The 13,683-nt window shown below is 40.7% G+C and overlaps 1 protein-coding gene across 3 annotated transcripts in view; it reads right to left on the bottom strand.

Annotated features, from left to right (window-relative positions):
* Positions 1-13,683, bottom strand: part of LOC110972007 (vascular endothelial zinc finger 1-like) — a 71,662-nt gene that overhangs the window by 33,863 nt on the left and 24,116 nt on the right. For all 3 annotated transcript variants that reach the window (XM_051958336.1, XM_051958337.1, XM_051958338.1), the window contains exon 2: positions 4,167-4,921. In XM_051958336.1, the coding sequence (XP_051814296.1) occupies positions 4,167-4,921 (755 nt within the window). The remainder of the gene's footprint in view (positions 1-4,166; positions 4,922-13,683) is intronic.

Below are 13,683 nucleotides of genomic sequence, written 5' to 3'. Positions count from 1 at the left end.
CCCAAAGGGAAAAAAAAGGGATGAGGATACAACTCTGCTGTCTGACGCTAAATGGCTGCTGGACCTGGCATTTCTCACAGATGTGACAGAGAAATTAAATGACCTGAACTGTGAATTGCAAGGCAAGGGGAAGACAATCAGTGATATGATTAGTGCTGTCAAAGTTTTCAAAGCAAAGCTGGGCCTGTTTCTCCAACAAGTGCAGAAAAAGAAAATGCAGCACTTCCCCTCTGTGCGCAAAATGCTGGAAGAAAATGTCGCTGCATCTGGGGCCATGGACATCCAGAAATACACAGACCTCTTGACCAGGGTGGGTCAGGAGTTTGAGGACAGATTCACAGACTTTATTAGCCTTGAGCCCTGTATCACATTTATTTCAAATCCCTTCATGGATGTGGACATATCTGAGATTTCTGAACAGATGGGTGAGGTGTTCACTCTCAGTACTGTTGAGTTGGAGATGGAAATTCTCAGTCTGCAAAATGAGATCCAGTTGAAGTCACACAAGTCTGCTGATGATTTCTAGAAGCTTGTGGATGCAAAGAAGTTCCTCAACATCTGCACAGAAGCCAAGAAATGTGCTACACTGTTTGGTTCAACATATCTTTGTGAATCGGCCTTTTCTGACATGAACTTTATCAAGTCGAAGCTCCAAACTCATCTCACTGATGCTCACCTGGATGACTGCATCAGAGTGAACCTCTCAGAATACACACCAAATTACAAGGCCCTGGTCGACAGCATGCAGTGTCAAACATCTCATTAAAGGTAAGCATATAATAATGTGCTAAGTACATACCAGGTAAGAAACAAAAAAACAAAACAAAAAGGGGACTAGAAGTAGCTTGCGACGGGTTTTATTGTTTGAAAGTAGCTCTCATCCTAAAAAAGGCTGGAGACCCCTGCTACATATTGTTCTGTACTATTACCACTAGCACGTTAGTAAGTGCAGCAAGCTCCTGGCTGACTGCACAATATCAGTCTGTTATCAAAAAGGATATACAGCACAGGAAAAATGTGGGCATCAAAATTACCTGTGAAATGATTGAAGGTCACTAAACTTAACTGAAGCTAATATAAAAAAAAAATAGTTACAGCTAGACTACAGGCCCTTTATTGGTGTCAAAAAATGTTTTGGGAAAAGTATAACAGCTTGTTACTCTACTACCCAGGTGCTGAACATGTTCTCAGTGTGGCCTTACTACTGTTTTGGTCAGTCAAACCTTAACATAAACTGTACTCTCACTGTACAATAGGGATGTGCACGACTAGTCGTTTAATCGTTTAACCGCCTACTCATTTATTAAACGTTTAGTATTTTACTAGTCGGTTAAACGCTGCATTAAGCATCATGCACCTAGTTCTTCGCGCCTCTGCATCGGTTTCTTTGTAAACAGGCTGAGCAGCCAGGGAGAGAATTGCTCCTCCTCCCCTCCCCTCACACGCACACGTAGCAGGGGGCGGTCGACCTCTGGATGACACACTGACGCTCAGATTGAACCTTTAATTGTAGCCAGCTTTAACCTTTTTTTTTTTTTTACTACTTTTGATGTAATATTCCTCATTGAATTTCCCTCCAAGAGTCCTTGCCTTTGTTTACGTGATAAGCAGCAAACTTCTGTTGAGCCTTAAGGAGCTGCTTCTAGAGGAAGGACTTCCTTCTTGCAGCCTCTCAGGCCATGGTGATGTAAAACACACTTGACTGTGGACACCGACACCAATGTTACAACAGGTTCTAATTCATTGCAGATTAATTTTTTGGTGGTTCTTGGTTGACTCTTGACCATCCTTACTAATTGTGTCTCAGCAGGTGACAGCTTGTGCTTTCTTCCTGATCGTGGCAGTGACACAAATGTACCATGCATTTTACTTATAAATAAATTTGCACTGATTATTGTTGGATCAGTAACAACTTTAAATAGCTCCAGAGGATTTTTTGGCAAGCTCAAGTCAATGATTAGATTTTTCAGATGTTTGTTGAGCTCCTCAGACTTTCCCACTTTAATTATTGTGGCTGAGTCTGGTTAATGTATTAAATGGGCCCTACTAGAAATGTCTCAGAGGAGTCCCCTCCTGCAGTAATCATAATCACTCACAAGAAGTTAATAGGCCATACCACCAAGAAAACACAGTATTCCACATCACCAAAACTGATAATTCAAGTTGCTGTATATATATATTTTTTGACCAAGTAGATTTTGTCATATTTCCAGAAGAATTATAATGAACTTATGAAGGCCCCAAATTGTAAGATAGCTTTTTTTTTTTGACAAAGACACATGTGCTTCACTGATTCTATAACAAAAAATGAAGAGTTATAAGAGTTACTGGAAATTCAAGACAGTTATGGTCTTTTACTCATGATTGCATGTAATTATCTCTTTCTGAATCTCAAATAGCCCAATCCCCCATCAAAATTCCAGCACAATGCCAGAAATCTTCAAGTGATGTCTACTGAACTGAGGAAGTGCAACCCTGTGCTAAACTGGTCTCAATAAAGAATTTTAAACTCAAACATTTTTCGTTTACACATTTTTTTTTGTTGGCTATATAATTTCATGAAGGGTAGCCCTCATATGTCTTCATAGAAACGAATGGAAAAACAATGAATGAGTAGGTGTGTACAAACTTTTGATTAATGCCAATGACCTCATCAATGGATATAAAACCAATATACACTGCTCAAAAAAAATTAAAGGAACATTTTGAAAACACATCATATTTCAATACGGGGGAAAAACAAACTGGATATTAGCATTGGTATGGACTGGATAATGTGTTAGGAATGAAAAGATGCCACATTGTTTGATTGAAATGAAAATTATCAACCCCTCAGGAGGGCTAAATTCAAGACACCCCAAAATCAAAGTGAAAAACTGATGTGGCAGGCTAGTCCATCTTGCTGAAATTTCTTGGCAGCAACTCAAAATGGTATTCAGTAGTTTGTATGGCCTCCATGTGCTTGTATGCATGACTGACAATGTCGGGACAAGCTCTGAATGAGAAGACAGATGGTGTCCTGGGGTATCTCCCCCCAGAACTGGCCCAGGGCATTGCTGAGCTCCTGGACAGTCTGAGGAGCAACCTGATGGTGTCGGATGGAACAAAACATAATGTTCCAAAGGTGTTCTATTGGATTCAGATCAAGTGAGCATGGGGGCCAGCTCATGGTATCAGTTCCTTCATCCTACAGGAACTGCATGAGTTCTCTTACCACATAAGAATGGGCATTGTCGTTTGATCAGAGACATTCACACCAGTGGTCTGCTGGAGGTCATTTTGTAGAGCTATTGCAGTGCTCATCCTGTTCCTCCTTGCACAAAAGAGCAGACACCTGTCCTGCTGATGGGTTGAGGACCCTCAACAGCCCTGTCAAGCTCTGTCAGACTAACTGCCTGTCTCCTGGAATCTCCTCCATGCGCTTGATAATGTGCTGGGAGACACAGTAAACCTTCTGGCAATGGCACGCACTGATGTGCCATCCTGGAGGAGTTGGACTGTCTGTGGAACCTCTGTAGGGTCCAGGTATTGCCTCATGTTACCAGAAGTGACACTTACCCTAGCCAAATGCAAAACTAGTGAAAAACAGTCAGAAAACATTAGGAAGGAAAAAATGTCAGTGGCCTTCACCTGAAACTCATTCCTGTTTTGGGGTTGTCACATTGTTACCCCTCCAGTGCATCTGTTGTTAATTTCATGAACACCAAAGCAGCTGAAACTGACTAAAAACCACCTGTTACTTACTTGACCAGATCAGCATCCCACATGTTTGACTGACTTGAGGCAATATTTCGATTAAAAAGTGTTCCTTTAAATTTTTTGAGCAGTGTATTACAACAGGAACAAAAATTATTTGTAGGTACAAATTACCTTTTATTTTGCATTTATAATGGTTTTTACCTGAACTCAAAGCATTTAATGAAAAGCAATAACTCGAAAGCATGTAATCCCAGTAAAATTTTTCCGAGACTTACTTATGTAAAACGGATGCAGTCTACATGTGCTATAATGGCTTTTGTTTTTCTTTTGAAAATAAATACTGCATACTCTAGTGACATGTTGGAAAGGCATCAAGATATGAAAAATAGATGCTGCCAAGCCTTAATATACCCTGTTTAATGTAACAACTGCATTTCCATGTGCAAGTTCAGAGAAGACAAACATACCTGGAGAAGCCCTTCCCACAGACAGAGCAGATGTAAGGCTTGTGAACTCCACCATCATGGGAGCGGACATGGTATGTCATGCGATCCTTCCTCTTGAACCTCTGTTGGCAGATGGGACACTCAAACGGCTTTTCATCAGAGTGTGACAGCTTGTGGCGGTTCAGATGGTACACATCTCTGAAGGCCTTACCGCACATGTCACAGCCATGATTCTTTTTCACCTGTTTGGGAGGCTTCTTAGGGATGGTCTGCTGCTGTTGGTGTTGCATTGGGGTCATGATGCTAGTGCCTGTGGATGTTGACGTCGTGGCTGTAGTCAGGATACCAGCTACAGTAGTAATGTATGAAGGATTTCCACTATTTTCACGTGGTACAGTAGATATAAGCGGCACCATTGTAGGGGCTGTTTGTGTCTTCTTAGGTCGTGAAACCATCTTAATACCAGTGTGACAAGACTCATGCCGTCGCAAGTGGTAGCTGTCCCGGAAAGCCTTGTTGCAGTAGCCACAGATGAATGGTGTTTTTGATTTTGCCTCCTTTTTGACCACAACAACTGGTGGCCCTCCACTAGTTCCTCCCCCAATCCCACTGGTGATATTGTCTTTGAGAAGTTCTGCAGCAGTGACAGGTGGTTTCTGGTCCAAGGGGATAGGGAGCACTGGTTTCTGATCAGGTGGCTCTGACCCAGAATTGAGCAAAGGCAAGAGGCTGTTTCCACCTACTTGGTGCTGGTGATGTAGGGCCTCATTGGCCTGCTGTAATGACAAAGATTGTGCCATGTAAAATGTTATTACACACCCTCATGTTAAAAACAAAAGATAGGACCAACAGAGTTGGAAATATTAAGGCGTGTGTGCCCTTAAATGTCAAAGACTAGTCTTCAGGACAGGAGCAATACTACTTTTACAAGATATTCTTTTCTGAGACTGAAGAATAATCTACAACAAAATGTATGTGTGCTCCTTCCTTGCCTCCTGTACAACAGATCATATTCTTGATTAAAGCCTATCATTAAACAAGTACTTTGTCAGTTGTACCATCAGCGTGTGAGACAAGAGCAGAGGCAGTGTCAACTCGCCAGTATGGCTGTTTTAACTGACTGAGATTAAAACACTGCTATGTGGAAACTGAACAAAAACTGTTCAGACCAAAGGTGGGGGTTAGGAATAAGTATCTAAGCGCTAGGGCTAAATTTTACCTTATAACCAATAGGCACGGACAGTAACAGTCCTGCTGTTGGTATTTCAGAAATTAAGAGGAATATTATGTTGCACAATATGTCTTACTGTTCAAGGCATTAATCTATGATGCATTTACACTTTCAAAATTCAGAGGAGAGTTCTGTGTCTGCAGGGTAGAGCAGCTCTGTTACACAACTGCAGCTTGATGTAGTCCACAGAGATTCTGAAGCAAATGTTCAAAAGTGCGATTACACAGACAATGTTCATTGCTGCAAATATAACAAGTCATTTGCATGTAAGAGGAGAAACATGAACAATCTGTTACACATTGTGTGACAGTGAAAAAAATGCAGTTTGAAAGCTTAGCTTGAAGTTTATTGCTGAAAACCTAAACTAAGACGAAGCTTTTAATTATGGCATTATACCTACATCATAGCTATGCTTGCACTAGGAATTTGAAATGAAGAGCCACTGTGGCTCACTCATAAGAATAACAATGAGACATAAAAAGCCACAAATTTCTGTGTCAGTGATAGCGGAAAAAATTGAGTCATTTTCCTGCATTCTGGTGCATTTTGAGGTAAAAATGTTCAATTAAGCAGTTCTATTTTAACTATTTTATTTCTACTTATATGTATGTATATGTATGTATGTTGTCATTTTTATTACAAACAGACAGTCAGGGGTGAAGACACAGTCCCATGTATATATGCATTTGGCCATTTAAAAACCTGTACCTGAAACATGTTCATGATCAAAACGTTTTGACCCATAAAAATATTAATTTCATGTCCAATTTACCTTCTTTTCCTCCTATGTCCAATTCTTCAACCCTCACTATGTACCATATCTCACAACTGTAGCATAAACTCAACAAAAACCTCCTCTAGGGGAATCAGATTTTGTTAAGTGACCCTACAAAATCTGACTCCAGATTTTATTTCATATCATACAATCTGCACAGTTAACTCAACCTGCATATTTCTGTTAAAGTCCTAGTTTTAAAATAGTCTCTCTTAATCTGCCATACTGTGATCATTTAGCCCCTTATTTTATTATTCTGTTCTTAGAGACTGTAATTTACTTGGTTTTTTTTTTTAAATTGTTGTGATTTGGTGTTTTAGCTGTTGTAGCAAATAATTTCCCAGGTGTGGGATAAATAAAGAATTTTAATTCTATTATATTGTTAACTGGCCCAATAAAAATAACAACAATAACAAATGACTTTATACTTAAGAACTATACTTATATTAAAGATTTTATACATAAATACCAGACATATTTTGATGCCATATCTTGCCAGGGTTTATACACCAATCTTGAAGTTAAATTTACTACCATTTAATACCTTTTTTACTACCTTCAGATTTTTTTTACAACCATCAAGACACCGAGTTGCAAGTATTAATCAGAAACCTTTTTTGATATGCACGCAGATTTTGACATACAACACTTACATCATACTTACCACTATCCAAGGAGACCTAGTTATTTAGCTGCAGGGTATTAGTTACAGTAACTGGTGCAATGTGAGGTGGGGTGCCTTGCTTCAGAGGCGTTTAAGCGATGGAATGGTATTGAATTTAAACTTACGTACAACCTTTTCAAGATTGACTCCCAACCATTAGGCAACAGCTACTAATACTATAAAAGAAGAGATTTAGACAAAATATTGCACATTTATTTCCTGTCCCCATGGAAGACTCCACTAGCCCATTAAGAACATGTTTAACAACCACACAAACCAGTAAAAACAAATTGAGACAAGGATTGAACAACCAACTAGGTTTAAATGACCAACAAATCTGCACGCTAATTTTCACAAAACACTTAATCAAAAGAGAGCAGGATGACAAAATAAAAAAATCTTGTGCCAAGTGCCTTAACCTTTCATAAAATAGAGAGAGAGAGAGACACAAAATCAAAATCTTACGGCAAGTGCATCAGCTGCACAGCCTTGTCCTCGTTAGTTTTGTCCATTTGCACCAATTCTTCCTCCTTCTCTTTGTATCTTCTCCTCAGAGAATTTGATTTTGTGATTAGTTCAGCCATTGCAATTTTGTCCAATCACCGCAACTTTCCCGCAATTTTGGCCCGCCTCCCGTGAGTTCCACCAATCATAGCAGCTCCCAGCGCAAATGTAATGCACGTATGTCACCGAATTCACTTCCTGTTTATGGTTTGAAGATGCAGACATGTGCGATACTAATGTCTCTCATTTACCAATAAAAATTACTGCTGAAGACCGTGATAAACAATTAATTCACTGATGTTCTTCACCAAAGCGGAGCTAAACTGTTTTACAACCGTGCAATACTGTGGTGGAATACAAAAAAAGAAAAAAAAAATCATCGATTGATACACACTCACGAAACATATTAGAACGGCTGAAATGAGCGGACAACAGACCAGACAAATCACCATGATGGAAACTGTTGCATCCAGATCCATTAGAGCACTGAAAGAATGAGGTAAATTAGATTAATTATTCCACCAAAGAGTGGAGAGAAATGTCCATGTCATCCGGAGGGTTGACCACCGCCTGAGCGGGACGCTACCACAGGCAACGCGCTCCGTGGTCGGACAACTGGGGCAGACGGGGCGTCTCGGTCTCGCCGCTGAGAGCCACGGCGGAGTTATGGGACGATCAGCGTGTGTGAATCATTTCCTTGTTACCCACATCATTCAAAACGGACTCGGGGATTTGAATGAAGTTTTCAGGGTCGGTCAGAAATGACACAAGGACTAAGTGATTAGACTTCAGCAGTGATACGGCTTAAAGTTTGGACCCACGTATAGGTTGTGGGAGAGCAATCTGCGGACAGATGAGCGCTAATCCGCGATCCCGCAGGCCGCGGTCGCTCTCGGAAGTCGAAGTGGCATCATCCAGGGAGATGTCAAGTTAGCATTGCAGCAGCTAAGTCAGCTATGTACTCAGTGCGCACGCGGAGGATTTCAGCTCTCTAACGACCAATGAATGCATTGCTATGACGTCGACGTGAGCGACTGACGAACGTTCCGGTATAAAATTTTGCAAGCAAGATATGTTTTATTTTATTTATGTTTATTTTTTGATCAAAATGAAACAGCTCATTGTCTAAAAGAAAAAAATAATACCTCGTTTTTAAAAAAATAATACCGTTTGCCCAAATTTCAAACCTTTTAAGGCCATTAAATTTTGCGTTTTTGATTTATCACTTTTTAATACTTTTTAAAACCCCGCGGAAACCCTGCTTGCATTCTTAGGGGAGTCTGATTTTAAATAAGTAGATAAAGTTTTCTCAGTGAATAATTATTTTATTGACACGTGTAGAAAGCTGATGGAATATGAATATAATTTGGCGACTACACCCTGTCCTGTCCTGATGTCCTCATAGGAGTGAAGCTGAGAGTAGCGTAGGATCTCTCCCCAATGCCATTTAGGGTGCGCACATACGGATGAGAAGAGGAGGAGAAACATATCACCTAATCATATTTAACAGTAAAACATGTCTGCAGTTCGGTACTTAATCACATTTAACCTGAAAACCTGTAGAAAACAACAGCAAAAACAGTAAACGTACAACAGAAAACCTGTCAAGTGGCCACAGAGTGAAACGTAAGTCGCGCATGTTCACGCGAAGGGGGAGTCAGATTTTTCTGGGGAGTGTGAAAATTCTACAACCCCGGGTGCGTGATCAAGATTCAGGTGGCTCCAACCATTTCCGACGCCTGCCGAGAGAAAAAGTTTGTTTTTCTTATATTATCGCTCGGGCGTTTCGAAGAAAAAGTAAATCGAACCCTTTTTGTTGCTTTTTACAAGAAAAATAGAGCGCCACTGTGGCTCACACGGTTCAGAATGACTGCGCTGTGGAGATCGGCTAGCGCAAGCCTAGCATAGGTATAATGCTGGATAATTTTATCAAACGCAATGCATAACCTTTTATTTTGGGAGCAAAACCTGTCCATGGTGCTCTGACATTACCATCATCATGACATTAGTATTTACAAAGTAATTTGTACAAAAAAACTGCTGTAAATAATGTTTTCAACATTTTAGTGACCATATTTTAGTATATACTACAGTGTGCGCCAATGACGTCGGACCATCGGTCAAATCCGATTTGTGTACCAAAAGTCCGGTAAAACTTACTACATTACCAGTCTCATGTCCGGTGTAATTTTTTTCCTGTAACCCCGAAGTTCCACATAATGCGATCGCGCCGCGCAACGGAACGAAGCGCCGCTGTCTTGCTCCGAAAGTCAAAGCACACAGCAAGCGCAGCGCAGCAAGCGCCGTCCGAATGGGGAGGGCTGCTCCTCAGAGAGGCTCTCATGTGAACAGCGATATCACGCGATAAAAACACATGATATAAACGGAAAATTAATAAACCACACCTCATTTCACTTCTACAAGGTCGTTCTGCTTGGCCCAGCCACATTGCTCTGTGATTTATAATACTTCTAGCATGGTTGAGTACATGATTTATGTTTTGATCTCAAATGAGTGCTTTTCTTTATCCAATAGTTAATTTTGTATGGTTTATTCTATATAAAAACGGTAATTTCTCTTCGCCCACGGCGTCGTGTTGTATCTGGGACATAATAAAGTAGTAAATTTGTATAACAATTATTAAAATTAAATTATACATCAACTTTTGGTACATTTGTGCATAAAATAGTAATAAATTGTGCCCATTAGCGCAGACTGTATACTAGGGCTGCAAGATATATCGAAAAAATATCGTTACTGTGATAATGGTAAGGGCGATATCCATATCGCAAAGTTGCACAATAATTTTAATGATTATTTAGATATATAAATCATGCTTTTTGCATGCATAGCCGTTTTCTTGTGGCTAGCACTTTTGCTATTACAGTGATGGCAACAGCAAATTCTGATTTCAGCTGAAAGTTGTTGGGGGGGCTGAAAAATGAGCAAAAACATAATACTAGACTTGTTTAAGTCAGGGCTATTTTAAGATTTATCAGATGCTGTATTGTAACCCACCAATTACTGCAGTAAGTCTGTTTTTTTCCTTTGTAACAGGCTGTCGCTAGGAACGCTAGATTCATAACATCGAATTTTAAACAAAAAATTGTCTCAGATTAGTTATTTCACCGGTAAGCAGCTGTGTAATACACAGGATGATGTAGAGAGCTGGTTAGATCAAGGGTAGAAGCCAGACACAGAGCTGATGGGGTTCTATCCGTCAGCGTTTATTTCACTCTAGCTATGACAATCTGCTAACAATATATTATTCCTTACATACATCTTACATGTGAAAAGTAATCCCACGAGCTCGTTTAATTACAGCGCTCATTAGAGCATCCATAGGTTGAACAGAAGTCCGGCATCTTTTGCGAAGCTCGTCTGCCATTTAAATAACTATGCTGGAGTCAGAGGGAGATAGTGTGTAGCTTAAGTGTTGAGTAGTAAAACCAGCATTGTAAAAAATATCCGAGCACCTTGTATAGTAGCTACACGTGACGTCTCTAAAAAAATCTAACAGTTTGGCAATCAGTTCAAAATTCAGCGAATAATTCCACTTTGAGATTCAACAGTACCTCTTGCCTCGAAGATGTCTATGCACCGCTGCCTCCGCTGGCCCCGTTTCAAGATGGTGGCGCTGTAAGCACGTCTCTCGACAGCCTATGAGGCATCTACGTATATATGTCTATGGCTGGGCCGTTTACAATCGAACGATAGCTTCAGTGAAAGTCTCGCAGGAGTCGTTAAAGACGTTAACATCAGCGACAAAGTGTTCAAATTTGAAATTAAATCGGCGGAAATCCGCAGATCCGCGGAAAATTGCCATCCCTGCTATTAGCTAGCGCGAGCCTCATGCTCCCAGCAGAAAGGGAAAGCGAAACCACACAACATGACAGGACATGAGAAAGACGACTGTAATGAACAAATTGTGCTTAAAAAACACAGCACCTCTGAAATTTGGGAGTACTACAGCTTTAGGAGACAGGACGAGTTACAGACGCAAGTACTTTGCAAGCTATGCCGAAAAATTGTGGCTACTTTGTGAGGAAACACTACAAATCTGCACAGCCACCTTGAACACAACCACAAGGAACTGTATGCTGTTTGCTTACAATCTAAAACACCACGAGCTACTCCGATGAAGGCAGACAAACGAAAGGCAAGCATACAGACGACAATTGGTGAAAGTTTTCCTTCTGTTACGTCGTATGAAAAAACTTCCAAGCGCCACCAAGGTTTAACTGCGGCCATTACACTTTATATCGTGAAATGCACACTCTCCGTTAATGTCATGTGCAAAGAAGGTTTTTTGGATATGCTGAAACAGTGTTAATTTCGTTGACGAAATATTTTCGTCATAATTTTCATCAACGACCTTTTTTTCCCTGACGAAAACTAGACGATGACGAAAAATACAGCATGCTTTTGGACGAAATCTACGACGAAAGTTGTTTACATTTTCGTCAACGAATAAAAATGTGACTAAAATACCCGCAAGATACGAAAACCAATCACAAGTAGTTTTGTTAATGTGACTAAAATACTCGGAAGAGACGAAATCCAATCAGAACTACTTTTGTTGATGACGGGGAAGGACAACCAATCAGATCAAACACAAGAAACCCGCAGAATGCTCATGGACCACCCCACTTCTCAGTCTCATGGCTGTTAACAATGGCGGGGCGAAAGCGTAGAGAGGACGTATGGAATCATTTTACTTTCCTCCAGTCCGAGAACAAGACCGTGTGCAAACCGTGTGGAGCAAGTATCACCGGCAAAAACACCACAAACCTTAAAAGACACATGCAGACCAGCCACCCGGAAACCTTTGCAAAGGTAAGCGAGTCACGTTATCAGAGAAGGAGCTAGCTGAACACGTTAGCCGTGTAGCTGCCTGTTTGCAAAACATGTTTCGCGACTTTTGTTTCTGTTCTAAATGTACAATGCTACGAGTTATTGTAGTCTGTCCGTGTGAAACTCGACAGCCGCCTTCTAAAACTAAAACAGCAGCCGTCAGTCTTGGTGAGCTGCTGTAGTTGTCAACACTGCGTAAAAGATGCATGCCATGGGGATCATGCTTTTTGGCTAACGCTGTGTGGAATTGCAAAGATCTCCCAGTCTCGATTTGAACTGTAAAATGCCGCCGAAGTCAGGATTTTTTCCCGAGCTTGTTTAGGGATGTAAAACAAGACACGAGTTTCGAGCTTTCATCTTAATGTGGCAGACCAACGTTGTCTGCGTGGACATTTTTTTTCAATATTACATTAATGTGGCTCTACTGTGAATTGTTTTGCATGGAGTAACAGCATTTTCATTGCTTGTGAAAACAAGAATGTTAGTGTTGTTAGAATTTCAATGGTGTGCCCCTGTTGTAACCCCCCCCTATTTACATTGCAGTTACAGAAGACCTCCAGAGAAGACGTTCAACCAACTCAGAAGACACCAACTCAGCAGAACATTTCTGCTTCATTTGGGGGCTGCTCCAAATACAAGAGCGACGCCAAAGAACAAAAGATGAAGGAGGAGGCCATTGCAAGATGGATTGGCCGGACAGGGCTTTCCCTTACAACAGTTGAAGACAAAGACTTCGTTCAAATGATGGAGGCAGCAGACAGAAAATTAACTGTTCCCAAAAAAACAAAAATTGGAAATTTGATCGACAGTTACTATGAAGGTGAAGTACAAAAATTCCGGAAATCAGTGGCTGCTGCCCAAAAAGTGTCAATTGGCCTTGACTTGTGGACCAAAAAAGGACTGACGGCTTCATTCCTGGCCATAAGTGCATGTTACTTCAATGTGGAAAAAAACAAACCCCAGCACATCCTGTTGGCCCTTGACCAAGTAGCACACCCCCACACTGCTCAATCAATCAAAGCTCATGTGGATGCTTGCATGCAAGACTGGGAAATACAGAAGCACAAGATCATGATGGTGATTACCGACAACGGAAGTAATATGGTGGCAGCATTCAAACCCTCAACAGCAGGAGACGACACCGTGTCTGAAGATTCCTATGACCCCACGATGGAAAGTGACTTCGAACCTGAATGTGATGACCTGAGGTGAACCATTTTTAATTTAACATTATATTTAATAATTGCAAAAAATAATATGATTAACTTATTAATTTCAGTACTAAACAAACATCAAATCAGTCCAAATATAGAAGTAACAATGTAAGCATCAGCTGTTTTTCAGTCTGTTTGTCCTGGTTTTCATGGACCTGTATCTAGGGATGCACCGATACTTGCTCATCATACTTGTAATCGTCAAGCACTTGCCGATACCAGGCACCGATACTGCCATCACAAGTACAGAAATTACTGTACTCGTACTTGTATCGGTTTTCAAAAAAAGTGGTATC

Source organism: Acanthochromis polyacanthus, chromosome 13 (assembly GCF_021347895.1).
Source record: "Acanthochromis polyacanthus isolate Apoly-LR-REF ecotype Palm Island chromosome 13, KAUST_Apoly_ChrSc, whole genome shotgun sequence".
NCBI classification, from domain to species: Eukaryota; Metazoa; Chordata; class Actinopteri; family Pomacentridae; genus Acanthochromis; species Acanthochromis polyacanthus.
This window is presented reverse-complemented; position numbering and strand designations above follow the sequence as displayed.